The sequence below is a fragment of the Procambarus clarkii genome, chromosome 53, assembly GCF_040958095.1.
Source record: "Procambarus clarkii isolate CNS0578487 chromosome 53, FALCON_Pclarkii_2.0, whole genome shotgun sequence".
Lineage (NCBI taxonomy): Eukaryota > Metazoa > Arthropoda > Malacostraca > Decapoda > Cambaridae > Procambarus > Procambarus clarkii.
In genome coordinates this window covers 21445217-21467518 of record NC_091202.1, presented here as the reverse complement: position 1 = coordinate 21467518, position 22302 = coordinate 21445217, and the positions used below count along the sequence as shown (strand labels likewise).

The 22302-nt window shown below is 49.8% G+C and overlaps 1 protein-coding gene across 1 annotated transcript in view; it reads right to left on the bottom strand.

Annotated features, from left to right (window-relative positions):
- The window catches only part of mAChR-A (muscarinic Acetylcholine Receptor, A-type), a gene marked incomplete in the record, with an annotated part of 293681 nt that overhangs the window by 44250 nt on the left and 227129 nt on the right, over positions 1–22302 (bottom strand). Inside the window, 5 exon segments of the mRNA XM_069304758.1 lie at positions 2445–2597; positions 4611–4762; positions 11412–11502; positions 13077–13303; positions 14926–15127. Of these exon segments, the coding sequence (XP_069160859.1) occupies positions 2445–2597; positions 4611–4762; positions 11412–11502; positions 13077–13303; positions 14926–15117 (815 nt within the window).

The following is a 22302-nucleotide window of genomic DNA, read 5'->3' as shown; positions in this document are numbered from 1 at the left end:
TGTCTACGCCCCACTACCTCTGTCTACCCCCACTACCTCTGTCTACCCCCACTACCTCTGTCTACCCCCCCCCCCCACTACCTCTGTCTACCCCCCAATACCTCTGTCTACCCCCCACTACCTCTGTCTACCCCCCACTACTTCTGTCTACCCCACTATCTCTGTCTACCCCCCACTACCTCTGTCTACCCCCCACTACCTCTGTCTACCCCCACTATCTCTGTCTACCCCCCACTACCTCTGTCTACCCCCCACTACCTCTGTCTACGCCCCACTACCTCTGTCTACCCCCACTACCTCTGTCTACCCCCCACTACCTCTGTCTACCCCCCCACTACCTCTGTCTACCCCCCAATGCCTCTGTCTACCCCCCACTACCTCTGTCTACCCCCCACTACTTCTGTCTACCCCACTATCTCTGTCTACCCCCCACTACCTCTGTCTACCCCCCACTACTTCTGTCTACCCCACTATCTCTGTCTACCCCCACTACCTCTGTCTACCCCCCACTACCTCTGTCTACCCCCCCACTACCTCTGTCTACCCCCCCACTACCTCTGTCTACCCCCCACTACCTTTGTCTACCCCCACTACCTCTGTCTACCCCACCCCACTACCTCTGTCTACCCCCCAATACCTCTGTCTACCCCCCACTACCTCTGTCTACCCCCCACTACCTCTGTCTACCCCCCCACTACCTCTGTCTACGCCCCACTACCTCTGTCTACCCCCACTACCTCTGTCTACCCCCACTACCTCTGTCTACCCCCCCCACTACCTCTGTCTACCCCCCAATACCTCTGTCTACCCCGCACTACCTCTGTCTACCCCCCACTACCTCTGTCTACCCCCCACTACTTCTGTCTACCCCACTATCTCTGTCTACCCCCACTACCTCTGTCTACCCCCCACTACCTCTGTCTACCCCCCACTACCTCTGTCTACCCCCCACTACCTCTGTCTACCCCCCCACTACCTCTGTCTACCCCCCCACTACCTCTGTCTACCCCCCACTACCTCTGTCTACCCCCCACTACCTCTGTCTACCCCACCCCACTACCTCTGTCTATCCCTCAATACCTCTGTCTACCCCCCACTACCTCTGTCTACCCCCCAATACCTCTGTCTACCCCCCCACTACCTCTGTCTACCCCCCAATACCTCTGTCTACTCCCCACTTCCTCTGTGTACCCCCCAATACCTCTGTCTACCCCCCCACTACCTCTGTCTACCCCCCCCAATACCTCTGTCTACTCCCCACTTCCTCTGTGTACCCCCCACTACCTCTGTCTACCCCCCACTACCTCTGTCTACCCCCCAATACCTCTGTCTACCCCCCCACTACCTCTGTCTACCCCCCAATACCTCTGTCTACCCCCCACTACCTCTGTCTACCCCCCACTACCTCTGTCTACCCCCCACTACCTCTGTCTACCCCCCACTACCTCTGTCTACCCCCCACTACCTCTGTCTACCCCCCACTACCTCTGTCTACCCCCCACTACCTCTGTCTACCCCCCACTACCTCTGTCTACCCCCCACTACCTCTGTCTACCCCCCACTACCTCTGTCTACCCCCACTACTTCTGTCTACCCCCCACTACCTCTGTCTACCCCCCCAATACCTCTGTCTACTCCCCACTTCCTCTGTGTACCCCCCACTACCTCTGTCTACCCCCCACTACCTCTGTCTACCCCCCACTACCTCTGTCTACCCCCCACTACCTCTGTCTACCCCCCACTACCTCTGTCTACCCCCCACTACCTCTGCCTACCCCCCACTACCTCTGTCTACCCCCCCACTACCTCTGTCTACGCCTCACTACCTCTGTCTACCCCCACTACCTCTGTCTACCCCCCACTACCTCTGTCTACCCCCACTACCTCTGTCTACCCCCCACTACCTCTGTCTACCCCCCACTACCTCTGTCTACCCCCACTACCTCTGTCTACCCCCCCACTACCTCTGTCTACCCCCCACTACCTCTGTCTACCCCCACTACCTCTGTCTACCCCCCACTACCTCTGTCTACCCCCACTACCTCTGTCTACCCCCCACTACCTCTGTCTACCCCCCAATACCTCTGTCTACCCCCACTACTTCTGTCTACCCCCCACTACCTCTGTCTACCCCCCACTACCTCTGTCTACCCCCCCAATACCTCTGTCTACCCCCCACTACCTCTGTCTACCCCCCACTACCTCTGTCTACCCCCACCTGTAGAGATATAATTCCCATCATCCTTGCAGATAATCTCTGAATAGATTTTTATCCTCAACACAAAATTATTTCTCCTATCTTAACTCGTCTCATATCTTTCCCAACCTCTTCCACACACTCCCTCTTCCTCCTCCTCCTCCTCCTCCTCCTCTTCCTTCCCCCTTTCACCCCCTCTCTTCTGCCCCCCCCCCCCTCTTGGTCACCCCCTTCGGCATAACCTCACCTGAAGTACCGGTCGAAGGAGATGATGAGAAGGTTGAGAACGGAGGCGTTGGAGGCCAGGTAGTCGAGGGCGAGCCAGGTGTCGCAGACGATGGGGCCGAGGGGCCAGTAGCCCATCAGGGTGTAGAGGGTGAAGAGGGGCATCGACACCAGCCTGCGGCAGCCACCCAGGGCAGAGACACGCATCCGTCATAATAGGAAGTAAGCATTATGGCGCGTGATGGGTGAATGGGTATGGTGGAGGAGCTATGGGGGATATTGTGTGGCTTGATCAGGCTACGAGCGGGGTTTGCGTCACATTTTAAGGTATATTATGAGTCTTGCGTCACGTGACAAGGTATATTATGAGTCTTGCGTCACGTGACAAGGTATATTATGAGTCTTGCGTCACGTGACAAGGTATATTTTGAGTCTTGCGTCACGTGACAAGGTATATTATGAGTCTTGCGTCACGTGACAAGGTATATTATGAGTCTTGCGTCACATGACAAGATATAGTTATGCGTCACATGACAAGATATAGTTATGCGTCACGTGACAAGGTACAGCTCAAGTCTTGTGTCATATGACAAGGTACAGTTCCTGTCTTGTGTCACATGACAGGATAGAGTTCAAGTGTTGTCACATATCAAGAGTTGCGTCACATCACAAGGTATATTTTATGGTTTTGCATCACATGACAAAGCATAGAGTCTAGCGTCACATGACAAGAAATAGAGCCTTGCGACACATGACAATATATAGAGTTTTGCGTCACATGACAAGATATAGTTTTGCGTCACATGACAAAATATAGAATCTTGCGTCACATGATAAGGTATAAGTACTATTTTGCTATACAAATATATACCCAAATTAAATAGATTAATTGAATACGCGCCACTGGAAACTAATGCCAAACTTTAGCTTATTATTACAATGAATGTTTTGATCTTAAGGCAATATTTATGGTGGGAAAATGCTCAAAATATCATTTTAGACCTTAACTGTAAACTGCGATAGTTGGGTATATATTTTCATAGCAAAATAGTACTTATACCTTATCATGTATAACCTATACCTTGTGCCCTGTGCCTGCCTCCCACCGTGCCCGGAGCCTGCCCCCACCGTGCCCGGAGCCTGACCCACCACCGTGCCCGGAGCCTGCCCCCACCGTGCCCGGAGCCTGCCCCACCACCGTGCCCGGAGCCTGCCCCCACCACCGTGCCCGGAGCCTGCCCCACCACCGTGCCCGGAGCCTGCCCCCACCACCGTGCCCGGAGCCTGCCCCACCACCGTGCCCGGAGCCTGCCCTCCACCGTGCCCGGAGCCTCCCCCCTCCACCGTGCCCGGAGCCTGCCCCCACCACCGTGCCCGGAGCCTGCCCCACCACCGTGCCCGGAGCCTGCCCCCACCACCGTGCCCGGAGCCTGCCACCACCGTGCCCGGAGCCTGCCCCACCACCGTGCCCGGAGCCTGCCCCACCACCGTGCCCGGAGCCTGCCCCCCCACCGTGCCCGGAGCCTGCCACCACCGTGCCCGGAGTCTGCCCCACCACCGTGCCCGGAGCCTGCCCCCCACCACCGTGCCCGGAGCCTGCCCCCCACCACCGTGCCCGGAGCCTGCCCCACCACCGTGCCCGGAGCCTGCCCCCCACCACCGTGCCCGGAGCCTGCCCCCCACCACCGTGCCCGGAGCCTGCCCCCCACCACCGTGCCCGGAGCCTGCCCCACCACCGTGCCCGGAGCCTGCCCCACCACCGTGCCCGGAGCCTGCCCCCACCACCGTGCCCGGAGCCTGCCCCACCACCGTGCCCGGAGCCTGCCCCACCACCGTGCCCGGAGCCTGCCCCACCACCGTGCTCGGAGCCTGCCCCCACCACCGTGCCCGGAGCCTGCCCCACCACCGTGCCCGGAGCCTGCCCCACCACCGTGCCCGGAGCCTGCCCCCACCACCGTGCCCGGAGCCTGCCCCACCACCGTGCCCGGAGCCTGCCACCACCGTGCCCGGAGCCTGCCACCACCGTGCCCGGAGCCTACCCACCACCGTACCCGGAGCCTGCCACCACCGTGCCCGGAGCCTGCCCACCACCACCGTGCCCGGAGCCTGCCACCACCGTGCCCGGAGCCTGCCCCACCACCGTGCCCGGAGCCTGCCACCACCGTGCCCGGAGCCTGCCCCCACTCACCCGATAGTAATGTCGGCCACAGCCAGGGAGAAGAGGAAGTAGTTACTGATGGTCTGGAGTTGCTTGTCTATCTTAAAGCTAATCATCACCATCAGGTTGCCCAGCAGGGTGGCGATGGAGAGGAAGCCAGCCACCACCGCGATCAGGATCACCTGTTGGGGGAGACAGACAGACGCAGGTGTTAGAGACTGCTAGAGTGACAGGCGCAGGTGTTAGAGACTGCTAGAGTGACAGGCGCAGTTGTTAGAGACTACTAGAGTGACAGACGCAGGTGTTAGAGACTGCTAGAGTGACAGACGCAGGTGTTAGAGACTACTAGAGTGACAGGCGCAGGTGTTAGAGACTACTAGAGTGACAGACACAGGTGTTAGAGACTACTAGAGTGACAGGCGCAGGTGTTAGAGACTACTAGAGTGACAGACACAGGTGTTAGAGACTACTAGAGTGACAGACGCAGGTGTTAGAGACGACTAGAGTGAGGGAGGAAGGAGAGGGAGGCTAGATGGAGATAAGAATGATGGAGAACTGGCTCCACATATCTCCTCTACTGCAACTTGGCCAAACACGTTCCTCTGTTATATTGCATATTCTCTGCACGAAGGTTCGCAAACCTTTGAACCTTTACCAGTGTAGTCTTATGCTTGACTCGATATGGACTCCATGCTGGAGCTGCATACTCCAGGATTGGTCTGACATATGTGGTATACAAAGTTCTGAATGATTCCTTACACAAGTTTCGAAATACCATTCTTATGTTGGCCAGCCTGGCATATGCCGCTGATGTTATCCTCTTGATATCAGCTTCAGGGGACAGGTCTGGCGTGATATCAACCCCCAGGTCTTTCTCTCTCTGACTCTTGAAGTATTTCATCTCCCCAATGATACCTTGCATCTGGTCTCCTGCTCCCTACACCTATCTTCATTACATTACATTTGCCTGGGTTAAACACTAACAACCATTTGTTCGACCATTCCTTTAGTTTGTTTAGATCTTCTTGAAGCCTCAAGCAGTCCTCCCGTGTCTTAATCCTCCTCATAATTTTGGCATCGTCAGCAAACATTGAGAGGAATGAGTCTATACCCTCCGGGAGATCATTTACATATCAGAAACAGGATAGGTCCGAGTTCAGAGCCCTGTGGGACCCCACTGGTGACTTCACGCCAATCTGAGGTCTCACCCCTCACTGTAACTCTCTGCTTCCTATTGCTTCGGTATTCCCTTATCCACTGGAGCGCCCCACCAGTTACTCCTGCCTGTTTCTCCAGCTTATGCATCAACCTTTTATGGGGTACTGTGTAAAAGGCTTTCCGACAGTCCAAAAAAATGCAGTTCCGTCCATCCTTCTCTTTCCTGTTTAATCTTTGTCACCTGATCGTAGAATTCTATTAAGCCTGTAAGGCAAGATTTCTCTCCCTGAACCCATGTTGATGGGTTGCCACGAAGTCCCTTCTGTAAAGATGTGTTACTAGGTTTTTTCTCACGATCTTCTCCATCACCTTGCATGGTATACAAGTTAAGGACACTGGCCTGTAGTTCAGTGCCTCTTGTCTGTCACACCTTTTGTATATTGGGACCACATTAGCCGTCTTAATACCCACAGCTACCACTGATCTTTTTCTTTCTAGCAGCAGACTAGTGGATCTTGCTGCTTCCTGTGAGGTGGCTGTTTTCATGACTACCTCCCTTACTGTAAACATTACTTCCAAATTTGGTTTTAGCATTTCTGCAAATATTGCTTGTACAATGGCATTCCCTTCCAACGTACCGCTTCCATCCTCTCTTTGGATGATTATCTGAGCCTCAGCGTCTGTGTTGTTCTCTTTGAGGGTTTTAATCTCCTCATTTGCTGCTGTCAGCTCGCTTTGCAGGTTTCTTATTTTATTATTCATTTCCTGCATCTCCCTACTGATTTCCTCCAAAACTTCGGTGAATATTTCCTTCATTTGTTCACATAGACTTTTCCCTGTTCCCCTGCTACCTCTCGCTGCCATGTTTGTCCCTGTTCCTACTATGTCGTGATAGGTTGCCAAGAGGGAGGCAGAGAGGGTGGAGAGAGAGAGAGAGAGAGAGAGAAGGAGAGAGAGAGAGAGAGAGAGAGAGAGAGAGAGAGAGAGAGAGAGAGAGAGAGAGAGAGAGAGAGAGAGAGAGAGACACTGTGAGTGAGATAGAGTGAGGGAGAGAAGGGGTGAGAGGGAGAGGAGAGAGGGAGAGGAGAGAGGGAGAGAGGGAAGAGTGTCAGCAGGGAGAGAGAGGGAGGGAGGGAGAGGAGGATGACCGTCAGTATATAGTATGGTCATCCTTTGCCAAGGTGTCAGATCCTGTGTGTGTGTGTGTGTGTGTGTGTGTGTGTGTGTGTGTGTGTGTGTGTGTGTGTGTGTGTGTGTGTGTGTGTGTGTGTGTGTGTGTGCGTGCATGCGTGCGTGCGCTACTTCAAGAGCAACACCGTCACATCCTCACCAGAAAACGACATTTGGCACTATCCATTTTCAATCAATTTACGAAAGGTTGTGTGGGGCGGCGGGGCCTTTTGTGCACTGAATTGGTTTTATAGCGTGTTTGAGTGTGAAGGGAGAGGGGTGAGAGGGAAGGGAGAGGGGTTAGAGGGAAGGGAGAGGGGTGAGAGTGTAGAGAGAGAGTGGTGAGAGAGAAGAGAAAGAGAGAGAGAGGTTGTAGAGTTCATCACACACCTCTTTGTCATTCTCTGTGTACCCATCCTCTGTCTTTCTCAGTTTCATCACCTGTTCTTTCACTGTTGCTTTCCTCCTGATAAGGCTGAATAGCAGTGTTGGTTGGGTATACATTTGCTATGTAGTTTTTATACTGTCTCTCTGATTCTCTTCTCACACCGAGGTATTCATTCCTGGCCCCTCTGGGTTTATGTTATTTCTGTAATACCTCCCCGCCCTTGTGCTTAGCTGGCTGAGGCACCGAAGGCTCCTACTTCTGCTCTCAAGTTTTGTTGGTTTTGGTCCAGGATGAGACTTCTTCCTCCTCACACTTATGACGTGTGGAGAGAAGTGTGTGTGTTAAGATAAATGAGTGTGTGTGAAGAGAACGTCGAGTGTGTACGTGAGAGAGTACTCACTATTACTCACTATTGTGTACACTGTGTGTACTCACTATTGACCCGTAGGGAGGAAAGGGGTGTAATGGGAAGCTGTTGACCTCACCCACATCTCAGAGGAACAGGGGGGGGGTAACTTTAGCCTCACTGTGAGACCTAAATACACGTCAACAAACCAATTTCGTTCGAGCCAATTGGAGGCCTTCAAGGTCAGAAGAGATCCAGACCAGAGAGGTCACGATATAATGACCTCGTTAGTCACGAGAACTAACGAGGTCAAGCTAGATCAGCCAAGGTTAAATGGGGGGTCAAGGCAATTTAAACATCCTAAAGTGATAAGCCATTTCAAGCAACGAACCACCATTATGCATGGAAACGAACATAACAAATAGAAAACGGATGGTAAAATGATTTCTCTGGACTTCTGAAGTCATATTGGAAGAAAACGGGAATAACTACTCTTCCTATGTATAAACTTTCGTATTTTATTTTTTAATGCGTTCTATAACTTGTCTCTATATTTCTTGCAAACAAACCTGCTCATCAGGTTTGTTAGGAGTGCTACCCACACCTGCTGCAATAATATTCTCAAAATTATTATACCATCCTTATAAAATAATACATAATCCCTTAATTTAATATGTAATTTCTTTCAAAAGTGACATAATCCATTAAATTCAATATTTTATCCCTAAAAATAATTATAACTTCAAAAATAATATATAATCCTTTTTTTTAAATTATTTTATAATTTGTTTTTTTTTATTTCTATATATAAAATCTTTAAAAATAATAAATAATCCATAAAAATAATATATAATCCCTAACAAAATAATAAATAATTTCTAAAAAATATATATATATTATTCCAAAGAAAATTATTTAGAATCCCTAAAATTTAGTACATAATCCCTAAACAATTAATAAATAATCCCACAAAAAATAAATTTATAATCCTTAGAAAATTACTTATGATCATCCCTAAAATGAATATATAATCCCTAATGCAGAGGAATGTGTGTCGAGTACTGGTGTGGGAGTGTCGAGTACTGGTGTGGGAGTGTCGAGTACTGGTGTGGGAGTGTGTCGAGTACTGGTGTGGGAGTGTGTGTCGAGTACTGGTGTGGGAGTGTGTGTCGAGTACTGGTGTGGGAGTGTCGAGTACTGGTGTGGGAGTGTTGAGTACTGGTGTGGGAGTGTTGAGTACTGGTGAGGGAGTGTTGAGTACTGGTGTGGGAGTGTTGAGTACTGGTGAGGGAGTGTTGAGTACTGGTGTGGGAGTGTCGAGTACTGGTGTGGGAGTGTCGAGTACTGGTGTGGGAGTGTCGAGTACTGGTGTGGGAGTGTCGAGTACTGGTGTGGGAGTGTGTGTCGAGTACTGGTGTGGGAGTGTGTGTCGAGTACTGGTGTGGGAGTGTCGAGTACTGGTGTGGGAGTGTTGAGTACTGGTGAGGGAGTGTTGAGTACTGGTGTGGGAGTGTTGAGTACTGGTGTGGGAGTGTCGAGTACTGGTGTGGGAGTGTCGAGTACTGGTGTGGGAGTGTGTGTCGAGTACTGGTGTGGGAGTGTGTGTCGAGTACTGATGTGGGAGTGTGGAGTATTGGTGTGGGAGTGTGTGTCGAGTACTGGTGTGGGAGTGTGTGTCGAGTACTGGTGTGGGAGTGTTTGTCGAGTACTGGTGTGGGAGTGTGTGTCGAGTACTGGTGTGGGAGTGTCGAGTACTGGTGTGGGAGTGTCGAGTACTGGTGAGGGAGTGTCGAGTACTGGTGTGGGAGTGTCGAGTGCTGGTGTGGGAGTGTGTGTCGAGTACTGGTGTGGGAGTGAGTGTCGAGTACTGGTGTGTGAGTGTCGAGTACTGGTGAGGGAGTGTCGAGTACTGGTGAGGGAGTGTCGAGTACTGGTGTGGGAGTGTCGAGTACTGGTGTGTGAGTGTCGAGTACTGGTGAGGGAGTGTCGAGTACTGGTGAGGGAGTGTCGAGTACTGGTGTGGGAGTGTCGAGTACTGGTGTGGGAGTGTGTGTCGAGTACTGGTGTGGGAGTGTGTGTCGAGTACTGGTGTGGGAGTGTGTGTCGAGTACTGGTGTGGGAGTGTGTGTCGAGTACTGGTGTGGGAGTGTGTGTCGAGTACTGGTGTGGGAGTGTGTGTCGAGTACTGGTGTGGGAGTGTCGAGTACTGGTGTGGGAGTGTTGAGTACTGGTGTGGTAGTGTCGAGTACTGGTGTGGGAGTGTCGAGTACTGGTGTGGGAGTGTGTGTCGAGTACTGGTGTGGGAGTGTTGAGTACTGGTGTGGGAGTGTTGAGTACTGGTGTGGGAGTGTGTGTCGATTACTGGTGTGGGTGTGTGTGTCGAGTACTGTTGTGGGAGTGTCGAGTACTGGTGTGGGTGTGTGTGTCGAGTACTGGTGTGGTAGTGTCGAGTACTGGTGTGGTAGTGTCGAGTACTGGTGTGGGAGTGTGTGTCGATTACTGGTGTGGGTGTGTGTGTCGAGTACTGGTGTGGGAGTGTCGAGTACTGGTGTGGGAGTGTCGAGTACTGGTGTGGGAGTGTCGAGTACTGGTGTGGGAGTGTTGAGTACTGGTGTGGGAGTGTCGAGTACTGGTGTGGGAGTGTCGAGTACTGGTGTGAGAGTGTCGAGTACTGGTGTGGGAGTGTGTGTCGAGTACTGGTGTGGGAGTGTGTGTCGAGTACTGGTGTGGGAGTGTGTGTCGAGTACTGGTGTGGGAGTGTTGAGTACTGGTGTGGGAGTGTTGAGTACTGGTGTGGGAGTGTCGAGTACTGGTGTGGTAGTGTCGAGTACCGGTGTGGGAGTGAGTGTCGAGTACCGGTGTGGGTGTGTGTGTGTCGAGTACTGGTGTGGAAGTGTGTGTCGAGTACTGGTGTGGTAGTGTCGAGTACTGGTGTGGTAGTGTCGAGTACTGGTGTGGGAGTGAGTGTCGAGTACCGGTGTGGGTGTGTGTGTCGAGTACCGGTGTGGGAGTGTGTGTCGAGTACTGGTGTGGTAGTGTCGAGTACTGGTGTGGGAGTGTGTGTCGAGTACTGGTGTGGTAGTGTCGAGTACTGGTGTCGTAGTGTCGAGTACTGGTGTGGGAGTGAGTGTCGAGTACTGGTGTGGGTGTGTGTGTCGAGTACCGGTGTGGGAGTGTCGAGTACTGGTGTGGTAGTGTCGAGTACTGGTGTGGGAGTGTGTGTCGAGTACTGGTGTGGTAGTGTCGAGTACTGGTGTGGTAGTGTCGAGTACTGGTGTGGGAGTGTGTGTCGAGTACTGGTGTGGTAGTGTCGAGTACTGGTGTGGTAGTGTCGAGTACTGGTGTGGGAGTGAGTGTCGAGTACCGGTGTGGGTGTGTGTGTCGAGTACCGGTGTGGGTGTGTGTGTCGAGTACCGATGTGGGAGTGTTGAGTACTGGTGTGGTAGTGTCGAGTACCGGTGTGGGAGTGTTGAGTACTGGTGTGGGAGTGTCGAGTACTGGTGTGGGAGTGTCGAGTACCGGTGTGGGAGTGTTGAGTACTGGTGTGGTAGTGTCGAGTACTGGTGTGGGAGTGAGTGTCGAGTACTGGTGTGGGAGTGTCGAGTACTGGTGTGGGAGTGAGTGTCGAGTACTGGTGTGGGAGTGTGTGTCGAGTACTGGTGTGGGAGTGTGTGTCGAGTACTGGTGTGGTAGTGTCGAGTACCGGTGTGGTAGTGTCGAGTACCGGTGTGGGAGTGTCGAGTACCAGTGCCAACAGAGAGTACCCTACCTCATATATGGAGTACCTGTCGATGGCTGGCACTATACTGTGGAGATCAGCGCCGGGCGTAGTGAAGTTACTGGCGTTCAGAGCGTCGTACCTGCCAATGAGAAGGGGATCAGGAGCCTCCCATCACTATGTCTGCTCTGAGTACCACTAATCTCATTATCATCATTATTATATAATGGCATTGTCTTCTCACAGACATAATAACACAGGAGAAACACTCACATTTGTAAGTGTATTTATGTAAACAATTTACAGCAAGTCCTTAACACTCTCTTGAGTGACTTGTCAAGGTCTGAGTGTGTGTGGTCAAGTCGACCCTTAATGTAGGGGATACAAAACCTAAAATGCTTTTCACTTACCCAAATACAATTAGGGAAAAGGGTTCGTAATATTAGGAGATAATGTAAATCCGTGAGGCGTTTAAATACTGAACAAATCCACAAGGGCCGTGACGAGGATTCGAACTTACGTCCGAGAGGATCCCAGACGCTGCCTTAATCGACTGAGCTACGACATGGTCGTTTATATACTGCCTTGTAGAGATTGCAGTGAGGTCTATGAGCGTGACCATTAGACAGCGTGTAGAATCCTGGAGCCAGATTCACGTAAGCAGTTACGCAAGTACTTACGAACGTGTACATCTTTCCTCAATCTTTGACGGCTTTGGTTACATTTATTAAACAGTTTACAAGCATGAAAACTTGCCATTTAACTGTTGTTATTGTTATAAACAGCCTCCTGGTGCTTCGGAGCTCATTAACTGATTAATAATTGTAAACAAAGCCGCCAAAGATTGAGAAAAGATGTACAGGTTCGTAAGTGCTTGCGTAACTGCTTCGTGAATCTAACCCCTGGCTATTAACAGTGCTGTAGCTAACCATAGTCGGGGGATAAGGCTCACAAAAATTGATTTTCAGAAGAGTGAATTAATGTAAAGAAATAATATTAGAACTAGAAGGGCCGGGCTAATAGGAACTAGGAAGGGTTCTAAGAAATACTCTGAATACTTTCACTGACAAGAAAATCTTTACCTCAGAGGAAAGCTTTACTGGGAAAATAATTCTGAGTGAATTAAAATTAGACCTCGATAAATGGCTGAATGACAGCAGTGCCATAACCCACGTTGGGGTGTGGAGCGGGCTACGAGGGGCCAAGCCTCCAGATCAACACCTCTGGTGATAACAAGTCCAGTTCCCAAGATAGCAGGTCAAGAAGGCTAAGAGGATTGGACGCAGGATAACAGCCTCATTAGACGTTGAGATGTAAGTCTGGTCCTGACCACACACTCAGACCTTGACAAGCCACTCAGGAGAGCGCGAAAGACTTTGTGTAAATTCAGTACAGAATTTTCACAAATATACAAGTGTGGGATTTTATCCTATATTATTTTTATTATTATTATTATTATTATTATTATTATTATTATTTGCACAAAAAAATCAGAAACGAACATTACATAAGTTCGCTAAAACATGTCTCAGCGTCATATGTGGTCTATCACCACCTGGAATCGATTCCTACAAAAAAGGTCGATCGCTTCTGTTCGACTAAGAGGTCAAACCGGAAGATTATCATTGATGTCATCAAGTCGTCTATTTCAAGTGACTGTCGAGTACTCCAGGGAGTCGATCGTCTGCTCGACGGCTGGGTCGAGCAGGCACTTACCCGTCTCCCAGAGCGTCCAAGGAGCCATTGAAGTCGACGCCGAAGGTCGAGCCGGAGACAGTGGTCCCATTGAGGAGGTCGAGTGACAGGCTGTCGAGGTCGAAGACGTTGGTACAGTTGGAGGAGTCGACTCCGACGCAAGGCACGAGCGGTTGAGTCGACCAGTTGAGGCCCAGGTCGAGTCCACTGGTCAGGTTGTACACCAGGGAGAGTGGAGAGGTCGACACCTGTGGGTAGAGAGGGAGAGTGAGAGAGGTCGACACCTGTGGGTAGAGAGGGAGAGTGAGGGAGGTCGACACCTGTGGGTAGAGAGGGAGAGTGAGAGAGGTCGACACCTGTGGGTAGAGAGGGAGAGTGAGGAAGGTCGACACCTGTGGGTAGAGAGGGAGAGTGAGGAGGTCGACACCTGTGGGTAGAGAGGGAGAGTGAGAGAGGTCGACACCTGTGGGTAGAGAGGGAGAGTGAGGAAGGTCGACACCTGTGGGTAGAGAGGGAGAGTGAGGAGGTCGACACCTGTGGGTAGAGAGGGAGAGTGAGGAGGTCGACACCTGTGGGTAGGGAGGGAGAGTGAGAAGAGGGTGAAAGAGCGATGGGAGAGAGGGGAAAGGTGAAAGAGAGTGAGGAGGATGAGAGGATCACACACACACACACACACACACACACACACACACACACACACACACACACACACACACACAAAGCTTCAAGAAGACCTAGACAAGCTGAAGGAATGGCCGAACAAATGGTTGTTAGAGTTTAACCCAACCAAATGTAATGTAATGAAGATAGGTCTAGGGGGCAGGAGGCCAGATACAAGGTATCATCTGGGAGAAGAAATTCTTCAGGAGTCAGAGAAGGAAAAAGACTTGGGGGTTGATATCACGCCAGACCTGTCTCCTGCAGCACATATCAAGCGGATAACATCAGCGGCATATGCCAGGCTGGCCAACATACGAACGGCATTCAGAAACTTGTGTAAAGAATCATTCAGAACTTTGTATACCACATATGTCAGACCAATCCTGGAGTATGCAGCCCCAGCATGGAGTCCATATCTAGTCAAGGATAAGACTAAACTGGAAAAGGTTCAAAGGTTTGCCACCAGATTAGTACCCGAGCTGAGAGGTATGAGCTACGAGGAGAGGCTATGGGAATTAAACCTCACTTCGCTAGAAGACAGATGAGTTAGGGGGACATGATCACCATATTCAAGATTCTGAAGGGAATTGATAGGGTAGATAAAGACAGGCTATTTAACACAATGGGCACACGCACAAGGGGACACAGGTGGAAACTGAGCGCCCAAATGAGCCACAGAGATATTAGAAAGAACTTTTTTAGTGTCAGAGTGGTTGACAAATGGAATGCATTAGGGGGTGATGTGGTGGAGGCTGACTCCATACACAGTTTCAAGTGTAGATATGATAGAGCCCAATAGGCTCAGGAATCTGGACACCAGTTGATTGACAGTTGAGAGGCGGGACCAAAGAGCCAAAGCTCAACCCCCGCAAACACAACTAGGTGAGTACACACACACACACCCACCCAGGAAGGTGCCCTTAACAGTTACCTATTTACTACAAGATAACAGGAGCATCCAGGTGAAAGAAACTCTTCCCATTCCGTTTCTACCATCACCGGGAATCGAACCCGGACCCTAGGATTACGAGTACAGAGCGCTGCCCACTCAGCTATCAATCCCCTTACAAGTGTGTGTGCGAGTGTTAAAAATACAGTAGTAGATATAATAGAGGCCCAATAGATTGGTGAGAAAGGCGGGGTCCAAGAGCTAAGAGCTAGATTCTGGGGAGACAAATAGTAAATACAAAGTTGGTAATCAACGTCTCACCTCTTGTAGTGTGGTGGGGGAGTTGTGGTGGTGTGGGGGGAGGGGGTCGTCGGCGTCAGTGGTCGTACTGCTGGCCAGGCGGGTGAGAACCTCATCTGAGAGTCGTTGGAGCTCGTCGTAGGCATCGTGGTAGTCGGAGGAGTTGAAGACCACTCGGTAGTATGGGAACAACTTGGTTCCTTCTTCAGCCATAACGCCTGGCCTGTGGGGGGAGGGGGAGGGTGGTTAGTTGTTGGGGGGTGAGGTGGTGGTGGTAGTGGTGGTAGTGGTGGTAGTGGTGGTTGTGGTGGTGTAGTGGTGGTAGTGGTGGTAGTGGTGGTGGTGGTACTGAAATATTGGTATAATTAGATATTTTCTCTCCTAATACTACATTAAGTCTAGAAAATATTTCGAGTGACCACAAACACGCCACAAACACACCACAAACACACCACAAACACACAAACCCACCACAAACCCACCACAATCACACCACAAACACACCACAAACACACAAACCCACCACAAACCCACCACAATCACACCACAAACACACCACAAACACACCACAAACCCACCACAAACACGCCACAAACACGCCACAAACACACCACAAACACACCACAAACACACCACAAACACACCACAAACACATCACAAACACGCCACAAACAAGCCACAAACACACCACAAACACAACACAAACACACCACAAACACACCACAAACACACCTCAAACACACCTCAAACACACCACAAACACACCACAAACACAGCACAAACACATCACAAACACGCCACAAACACACCACAAACACACCACAAACACGCCACAAACACGCCACAAACCCACCACAAACACATCACAAACACGCCACAAACACGCCACAAACACACCACAAACCCACCACAAACAACACAAACACACCACAAACACGCCACAAACACACCACAAATACACCACAAACACGCCACAAACACGCCACAAACCCACCACAAACACACCACAAACACGCCACAAACACGTCACAAACCCACCACAAACCCACCACAAACACACCACAACCACGCCACAAACACACCACAAACACACCACAAACACACCACAAACACGCCACAAACCCACCACAAACACACCACAAACACGCCACAAACCCACCACAAACACACCACAAACACACCACAAACACACCACAAACACACCACAAACACACCACAAACCCACCACAAACACACCACAAACACGCCACAAACACACCACAAACACGCCACAAACCCACCACAAACCCACCACAAACACACCACAAACACACCACAAACACACCACAAACACACCACAAACACGCCACAAACCCCCCACAAACACGCCACAAACCCAACACAAACACGCCACAAACCCACCACAAACACACCACAAACACACCACAAACACACCACAAACACACCACAAACACACCACAAACACACCACAAACACGCCACAAACCCACCACAAACACGCCACAAACCCCCCACAAACACGCCACAAACCCAACACAAACACGCCACAAACCCACCACAAACCCACCACAAACACACCACAACCACGCCACAAACACACCACAAACACACCACAAACACACCACAAACACACCACAAACACGCCACAAACCCACCACAAACACACCACAAACACGCCACAAACCCACCACAAACACACCACAAACACACCACAAACACACCACAAACACACCACAAACACACCACAAACCCACCACAAACACACCACAAACACACCACAAACACGCCACAAACACGCCACAAACCCCCCACAAACACGCCACAAACCCCCCACAAACACGCCACAAACCCAACACAAACACGCCACAAACCCACCACAAACACACCACAAACACACCACAAACACACCACAAACACACCACAAACACACCACAAACACGCCACAAACCCACCACAAACACGCCACAAACCCCCCACAAACACGCCACAAACCCAACACAAACACGCCACAAACCCACCACAAACCCACCACAAACACACCACAACCACGCCACAAACACACCACAAACACACCACAAACACACCACAAACACACCACAAACACGCCACAAACCCACCACAAACACACCACAAACACGCCACAAACCCACCACAAACACACCACAAACACACCACAAACACACCACAAACACACCACAAACACACCACAAACCCACCACAAACACACCACAAACACACCACAAACACGCCACAAACACGCCACAAACCCCCCACAAACACGCCACAAACCCCCCACAAACACGCCACAAACCCAACACAAACACGCCACAAACCCACCACAAACACACCACAAACACACCACAAACACACCACAAACACACCACAAACACACCACAAACACGCCACAAACCCACCACAAACACGCCACAAACCCCCCACAAACACGCCACAAACCCAACACAAACACGCCACAAACCCACCACAAACACGCCACAAACCCACCACAATCACGCCACAAACACACCACAAACCCACCACAAACACGCCACAAACACGCCACAAACCCACCACAAACACGCCACAAACCCACCACAAACACGCCACAACCACGGCACAAACACGCCACAAACCCACCACAAACACGGCACAAACACCATAAACACACCACAAACACACCATAAACACACCACAAACACACCACAAATACACCACAAACCCACCACAAACACACCATAAACACACCACAAACACACCATAAACACACCACAAACACACCACAAACACACCACAAACCCACCACAAACACACCACAAACCCACCACAAACACAACACAAACCCACCACAAACACAACACAAACACACCACAAACACACCACAAACCCACCACAAACACACCACAAACACACCACAAACACACCACAAACCCACCACAAACACACCTCAACCACCACAAACACACCACAAACACACCACAAACACACCACAAACACACCACAAACACACCACAAACACACCACAAACACACCACAAACCCACCACAAACCCACCACAAACACCCCACAAACCCACCACAAACACCCCACAAACACACCACAAACACCCCACAAACACACCACAAACACCCCACAAACCCACCACAAACACCCCACAAACACACCACAAACTCGCGACAAACACACCACAAACACACCACAAACACACCACAAACACACCACAAACACGCCACAAACACGCCACAAACACGCCACAAACACACCACAAACACACCACAATCACACCACAAACACCCCACAAACACCCCACAAACCCCCCACAAACCCACCACAAACACACCTCAACCACCACAAACACACCTCAACCACCACAAACACACCACAAACACACCACAAACACACCACAAACACCCCACAAACACGCCACAAACCCACCACAAACACACCACAAACAACAAACACATTCACAAAAACAACGCCAACTAGAATATCCCCGACGAATCAAGACACGTAAACACGTCATAAATATTCTATATTAAAACAACATTAAAACACACAATAAAGCACCTGAGAAGTGCAAGGTAAAAGTCCGTGATGACTTGAGTAGTGTTTTACCCTGATGACCTGACAGGTGTCCATCACCAGGTGACACTCAACATTCATATTATATATCATTTAAAACATTCCTAATAAAGATCAGTAACTTAATGTGCCGCACAAACTGATTAGATCGAATCATAATCAGCTCAAGTGGACAACGATGGAATTAAACATGACTGGAAAATCGAAGGTTGTTTACATAAGGATTACAAGTAGTAAAGTTTGTCTACATTATCAACTGTTACTAGCTACTAACAATTTTTGTTTTCACACACACACACACACACACACACACACACACACACACACACACACACACACACACACACACACACACACACACACACACACACACACACTCACACTCCCTCCCCCCTCACCCCATTCCCACCCTGCTACCCCTCCCCTACTCCACCTTGTACTCCCCCTTCCCCCTTTCCCTCCCAGTCCTCCCTCCCCCTTCATCCCATACTCCCTCCCCCTTCACTTGACCCCCACCCCTCATCCCGGTTTCCTCTGAGACGCTGTTACCCACCTCACAAATCCTTACACCTATGGAACTGCTCCTCCCACCAGCAGAACACTCACCAAGAAGGAGATTTGAGAAGGGACAGAAGAAAGTGTGTCTCAAGGCAATGTACACTAACATACATGGGATTATAAATAAAACAAATGAACTTGGAGAATGGGTACTAGCAGAGAACCCAGACATAAAAGCACTCAGCACTCATAAAGACAATTGCAGTGTTCCCACAGGACTATTATGTTATGAGGAAAGAGAGGGAAGGAAGAGGTGGGGGTGGTGTAGCTCTGCTGGTAAGAAATGGCTGGGACTTTGAGGAGTTGGTTGTTCAGGGCTGTGAAGGTTTCAGTGACTTAATAACAGGTACCATAACAACTGGAGGACAAAAAATTATAGTCGTAGTCATATATAATCCACCACCAAATGACAGAAGACCCAGACAGGAATATGATAGAAACAACATGGCCACCATTAACATAATAGAGAGAGCAGCTTCTGTTGCTATCAGGAATGGATCTGGACTACTAATTATGGTAGACTTCAACCACGGGAAAATAGATTGGGAGAACAGAGACCCGCATGGAGGATCAAATATGGAGAGCTAAACTGCTGGACGTGACATCAAGAAAATTTTCTAAGCCAACCCATCAAGGAACCGACAAGAATGAGAGGGGGGGAAGATGAACCAGCCATGCTTGATCTGATATTTACCCTTTATGAATGGGATACAAGGAAAGTTAAGTTGGAAGCACCCTTGGGAATGAGTGACCACAGTATATTGATCTTTAAGTACCTGGTAGAGCTAGGATTTTTCTCCCCCAAAAAAGAACTAGGAAACAAAAGGCTGGCATACCGAAAGGAGAATTATGAGGAAATGAGAGGTTTCCTTAGGTATATACCATGGGACACAGACCTCAGAGCTAAGTCTGTTCAAGACATGATGAACTATGTCACCCAAAAGTGTCAGGAAGCAGTAAACAGGTTCATCCCGGCCCAAAGGGAAAAATCCGAGAAGCAAAGAATCCATGGTATAATAGGGCATGTATGGAAGCAAAGGAACTGAACGAAAGGGCGTGGAGGAACTTCCAAAATAACAGAAAACCTGAAAGCAGAGAGAGATACCAGAGAACCAGAAATGAGTATGTTAGTGTGAGAAGAGAAGCAGAGAAAAATTATGAAAATTATATAGCAAACAAAGCCAAGGCCGAACCAAAGCTATTCTACAGTCACATCAGGAGGAAAACAGCAGTGAAAGAACAGGTAATGAAACTTAGAACAGGCGAGGACAGGTATACAGAGAATGACAAAGAGGTGTGTGAGGAACTCAACAAGAGGTTCCAGGAGGTCTTCACAATAGAACAAGGTGAGGTCACTGTGCTAGGAGAAAGGGAAGTAAACCAGGCAGCCTTGGAAGGATTCGAAATTATGAGAGATGAGGTCTTGAGACATCTGTTGGATCTGGATGTGAGAAAGGCTGTTGGTTCAGACGGGATCTCACCATGGGTACTGAAAGAGTGTGCAGAGGCACTTTGCTTGCCACTCTCCATAGTGTATAGTAGGTCACTGGAGACGGGAGACCTACCAGAAATATGGAAGACGGCAAATGTGGTCCCAATATACAAAAAGGGCGACAGACAAGAGGCACTAAACTACAGGCCAGTGTCCTTAACTTGTATACCATGCAAGGTGATGGAGAAGATCGTGAAAAGAATCCTGGTAACACATCTGGAGAGAAGGGACTTCGTGACAAATCGCCAACATGGGTTCAGGGAGGGTAAATCTTGCCTTACAGGCTTGATAGAATTTTACGACCAGGGGACAAAGATTAAGCAAGAAAGAGGAGGCTGGGCAGACTGCATTTTCTTGGATTGTCCGAAAGCCTTTGACAAAGTACCCCATAAGAGGCTGGTACATAAGCTGGAGACAGGCAGGAGTACAAGTATCTAGTAAGGTGCTGCAGTGGATAAGGGAATACCTAAGCAATAGGAAGCGGAGAGTTACAGTGTGGGGTGAGACCTCCGATTAGCGTGAAGTCACCAGTGGAGTCCCACAGGGCTCTGTACTCGGACCTATCCTGTTCCTGATATACGTAAATGATCTCCCGGAGGGTATAGACTCATTTCTCTCAATGTTTGCTGACGACGCCAAAATTATGAGAAGGACTGCTTGAGGCTTCAAGAAGACCTAGACAAACTTAAGGAATACTCGAACAAATGGTTGTTAGAATTTAACCCAAGAAAATGTAATTTAAGGAAGATAGGGGTAGGGAGCAGGAGACCAGATACAAGGTATCATTTGGGAGATGAAATACTTCAAAAGTCAGAGAGAGAGAAAGACCTGGGGGTTGATATCACGCCAGACCTGTCCCCTTGCAGCCCATATCAAGAGGATAACATCAGCAGCATATGCCTGGCTGGCCAACATACGAACGGCCTTTAGAAACTTGTGTAAGGAATCATTCAGAACTTTGTATACCACATATGTTAGGCCAATCCTGGAGTATGCGGCTGCAGCATGGAGTCCATATCTAGTCAAGCATAAGAGTAAACTGGTAAAGGTTCAAAGGTTTGCCACCAGACTAATACCCGAACTGAGAGGTATGAGCTATGAGGAGATACTACGGAAATTAAACCTCACGTCGCGGGAAGACTGAAGAGTTAGGGGGGACATAATCACCACATTCAAGATTCTCAAAGAAATTAATAGGGTAGATAAAGATAGTCTATTTAACACAAGGGGCACACGCATTAGGGGACACAGATGGAAACTGAGTGCCCAAATAAACCACAGAGATATTAGAAAGAACTTTTTTAGTGTCAGAGTGGTTGACAAATGGAATGCATTAGGAAGTGATGTGATGGAGGCTGACTCCATACACAGTTTCAAGTGTAGATATGATAGAGCCCAATAGGCTCAGAAACCTGTACATCAGTTGATTAACAGTTGAGAGGCGGGACCAAAGAGCCAGAGCTCAACCCCCGCAAGCACACCTAGGTGAGTACTGACGATGCATCAAGATGGCCCAACCGTCTCAGCCCGCCACACACCAACAAACCGCTGCCTCAGTGCTCCATCTTATTCCTTCCTTGGCAGCAGCAAATCGAATCTTGGTCAAGAAAGCATTGAGAGCTTTTGAACTTGGACTTGAGCAAAGCCTTTGACACCGCTCTTCACCACCGTCTCATTAGAGAGGAAGGAGAGCAAGAGGCTCCAAAGTTTCATAAGAAATTGCTAAGCTCAAAGGAAACAGATATTTAGCATAAACTGAGTTTAACCCGAGAG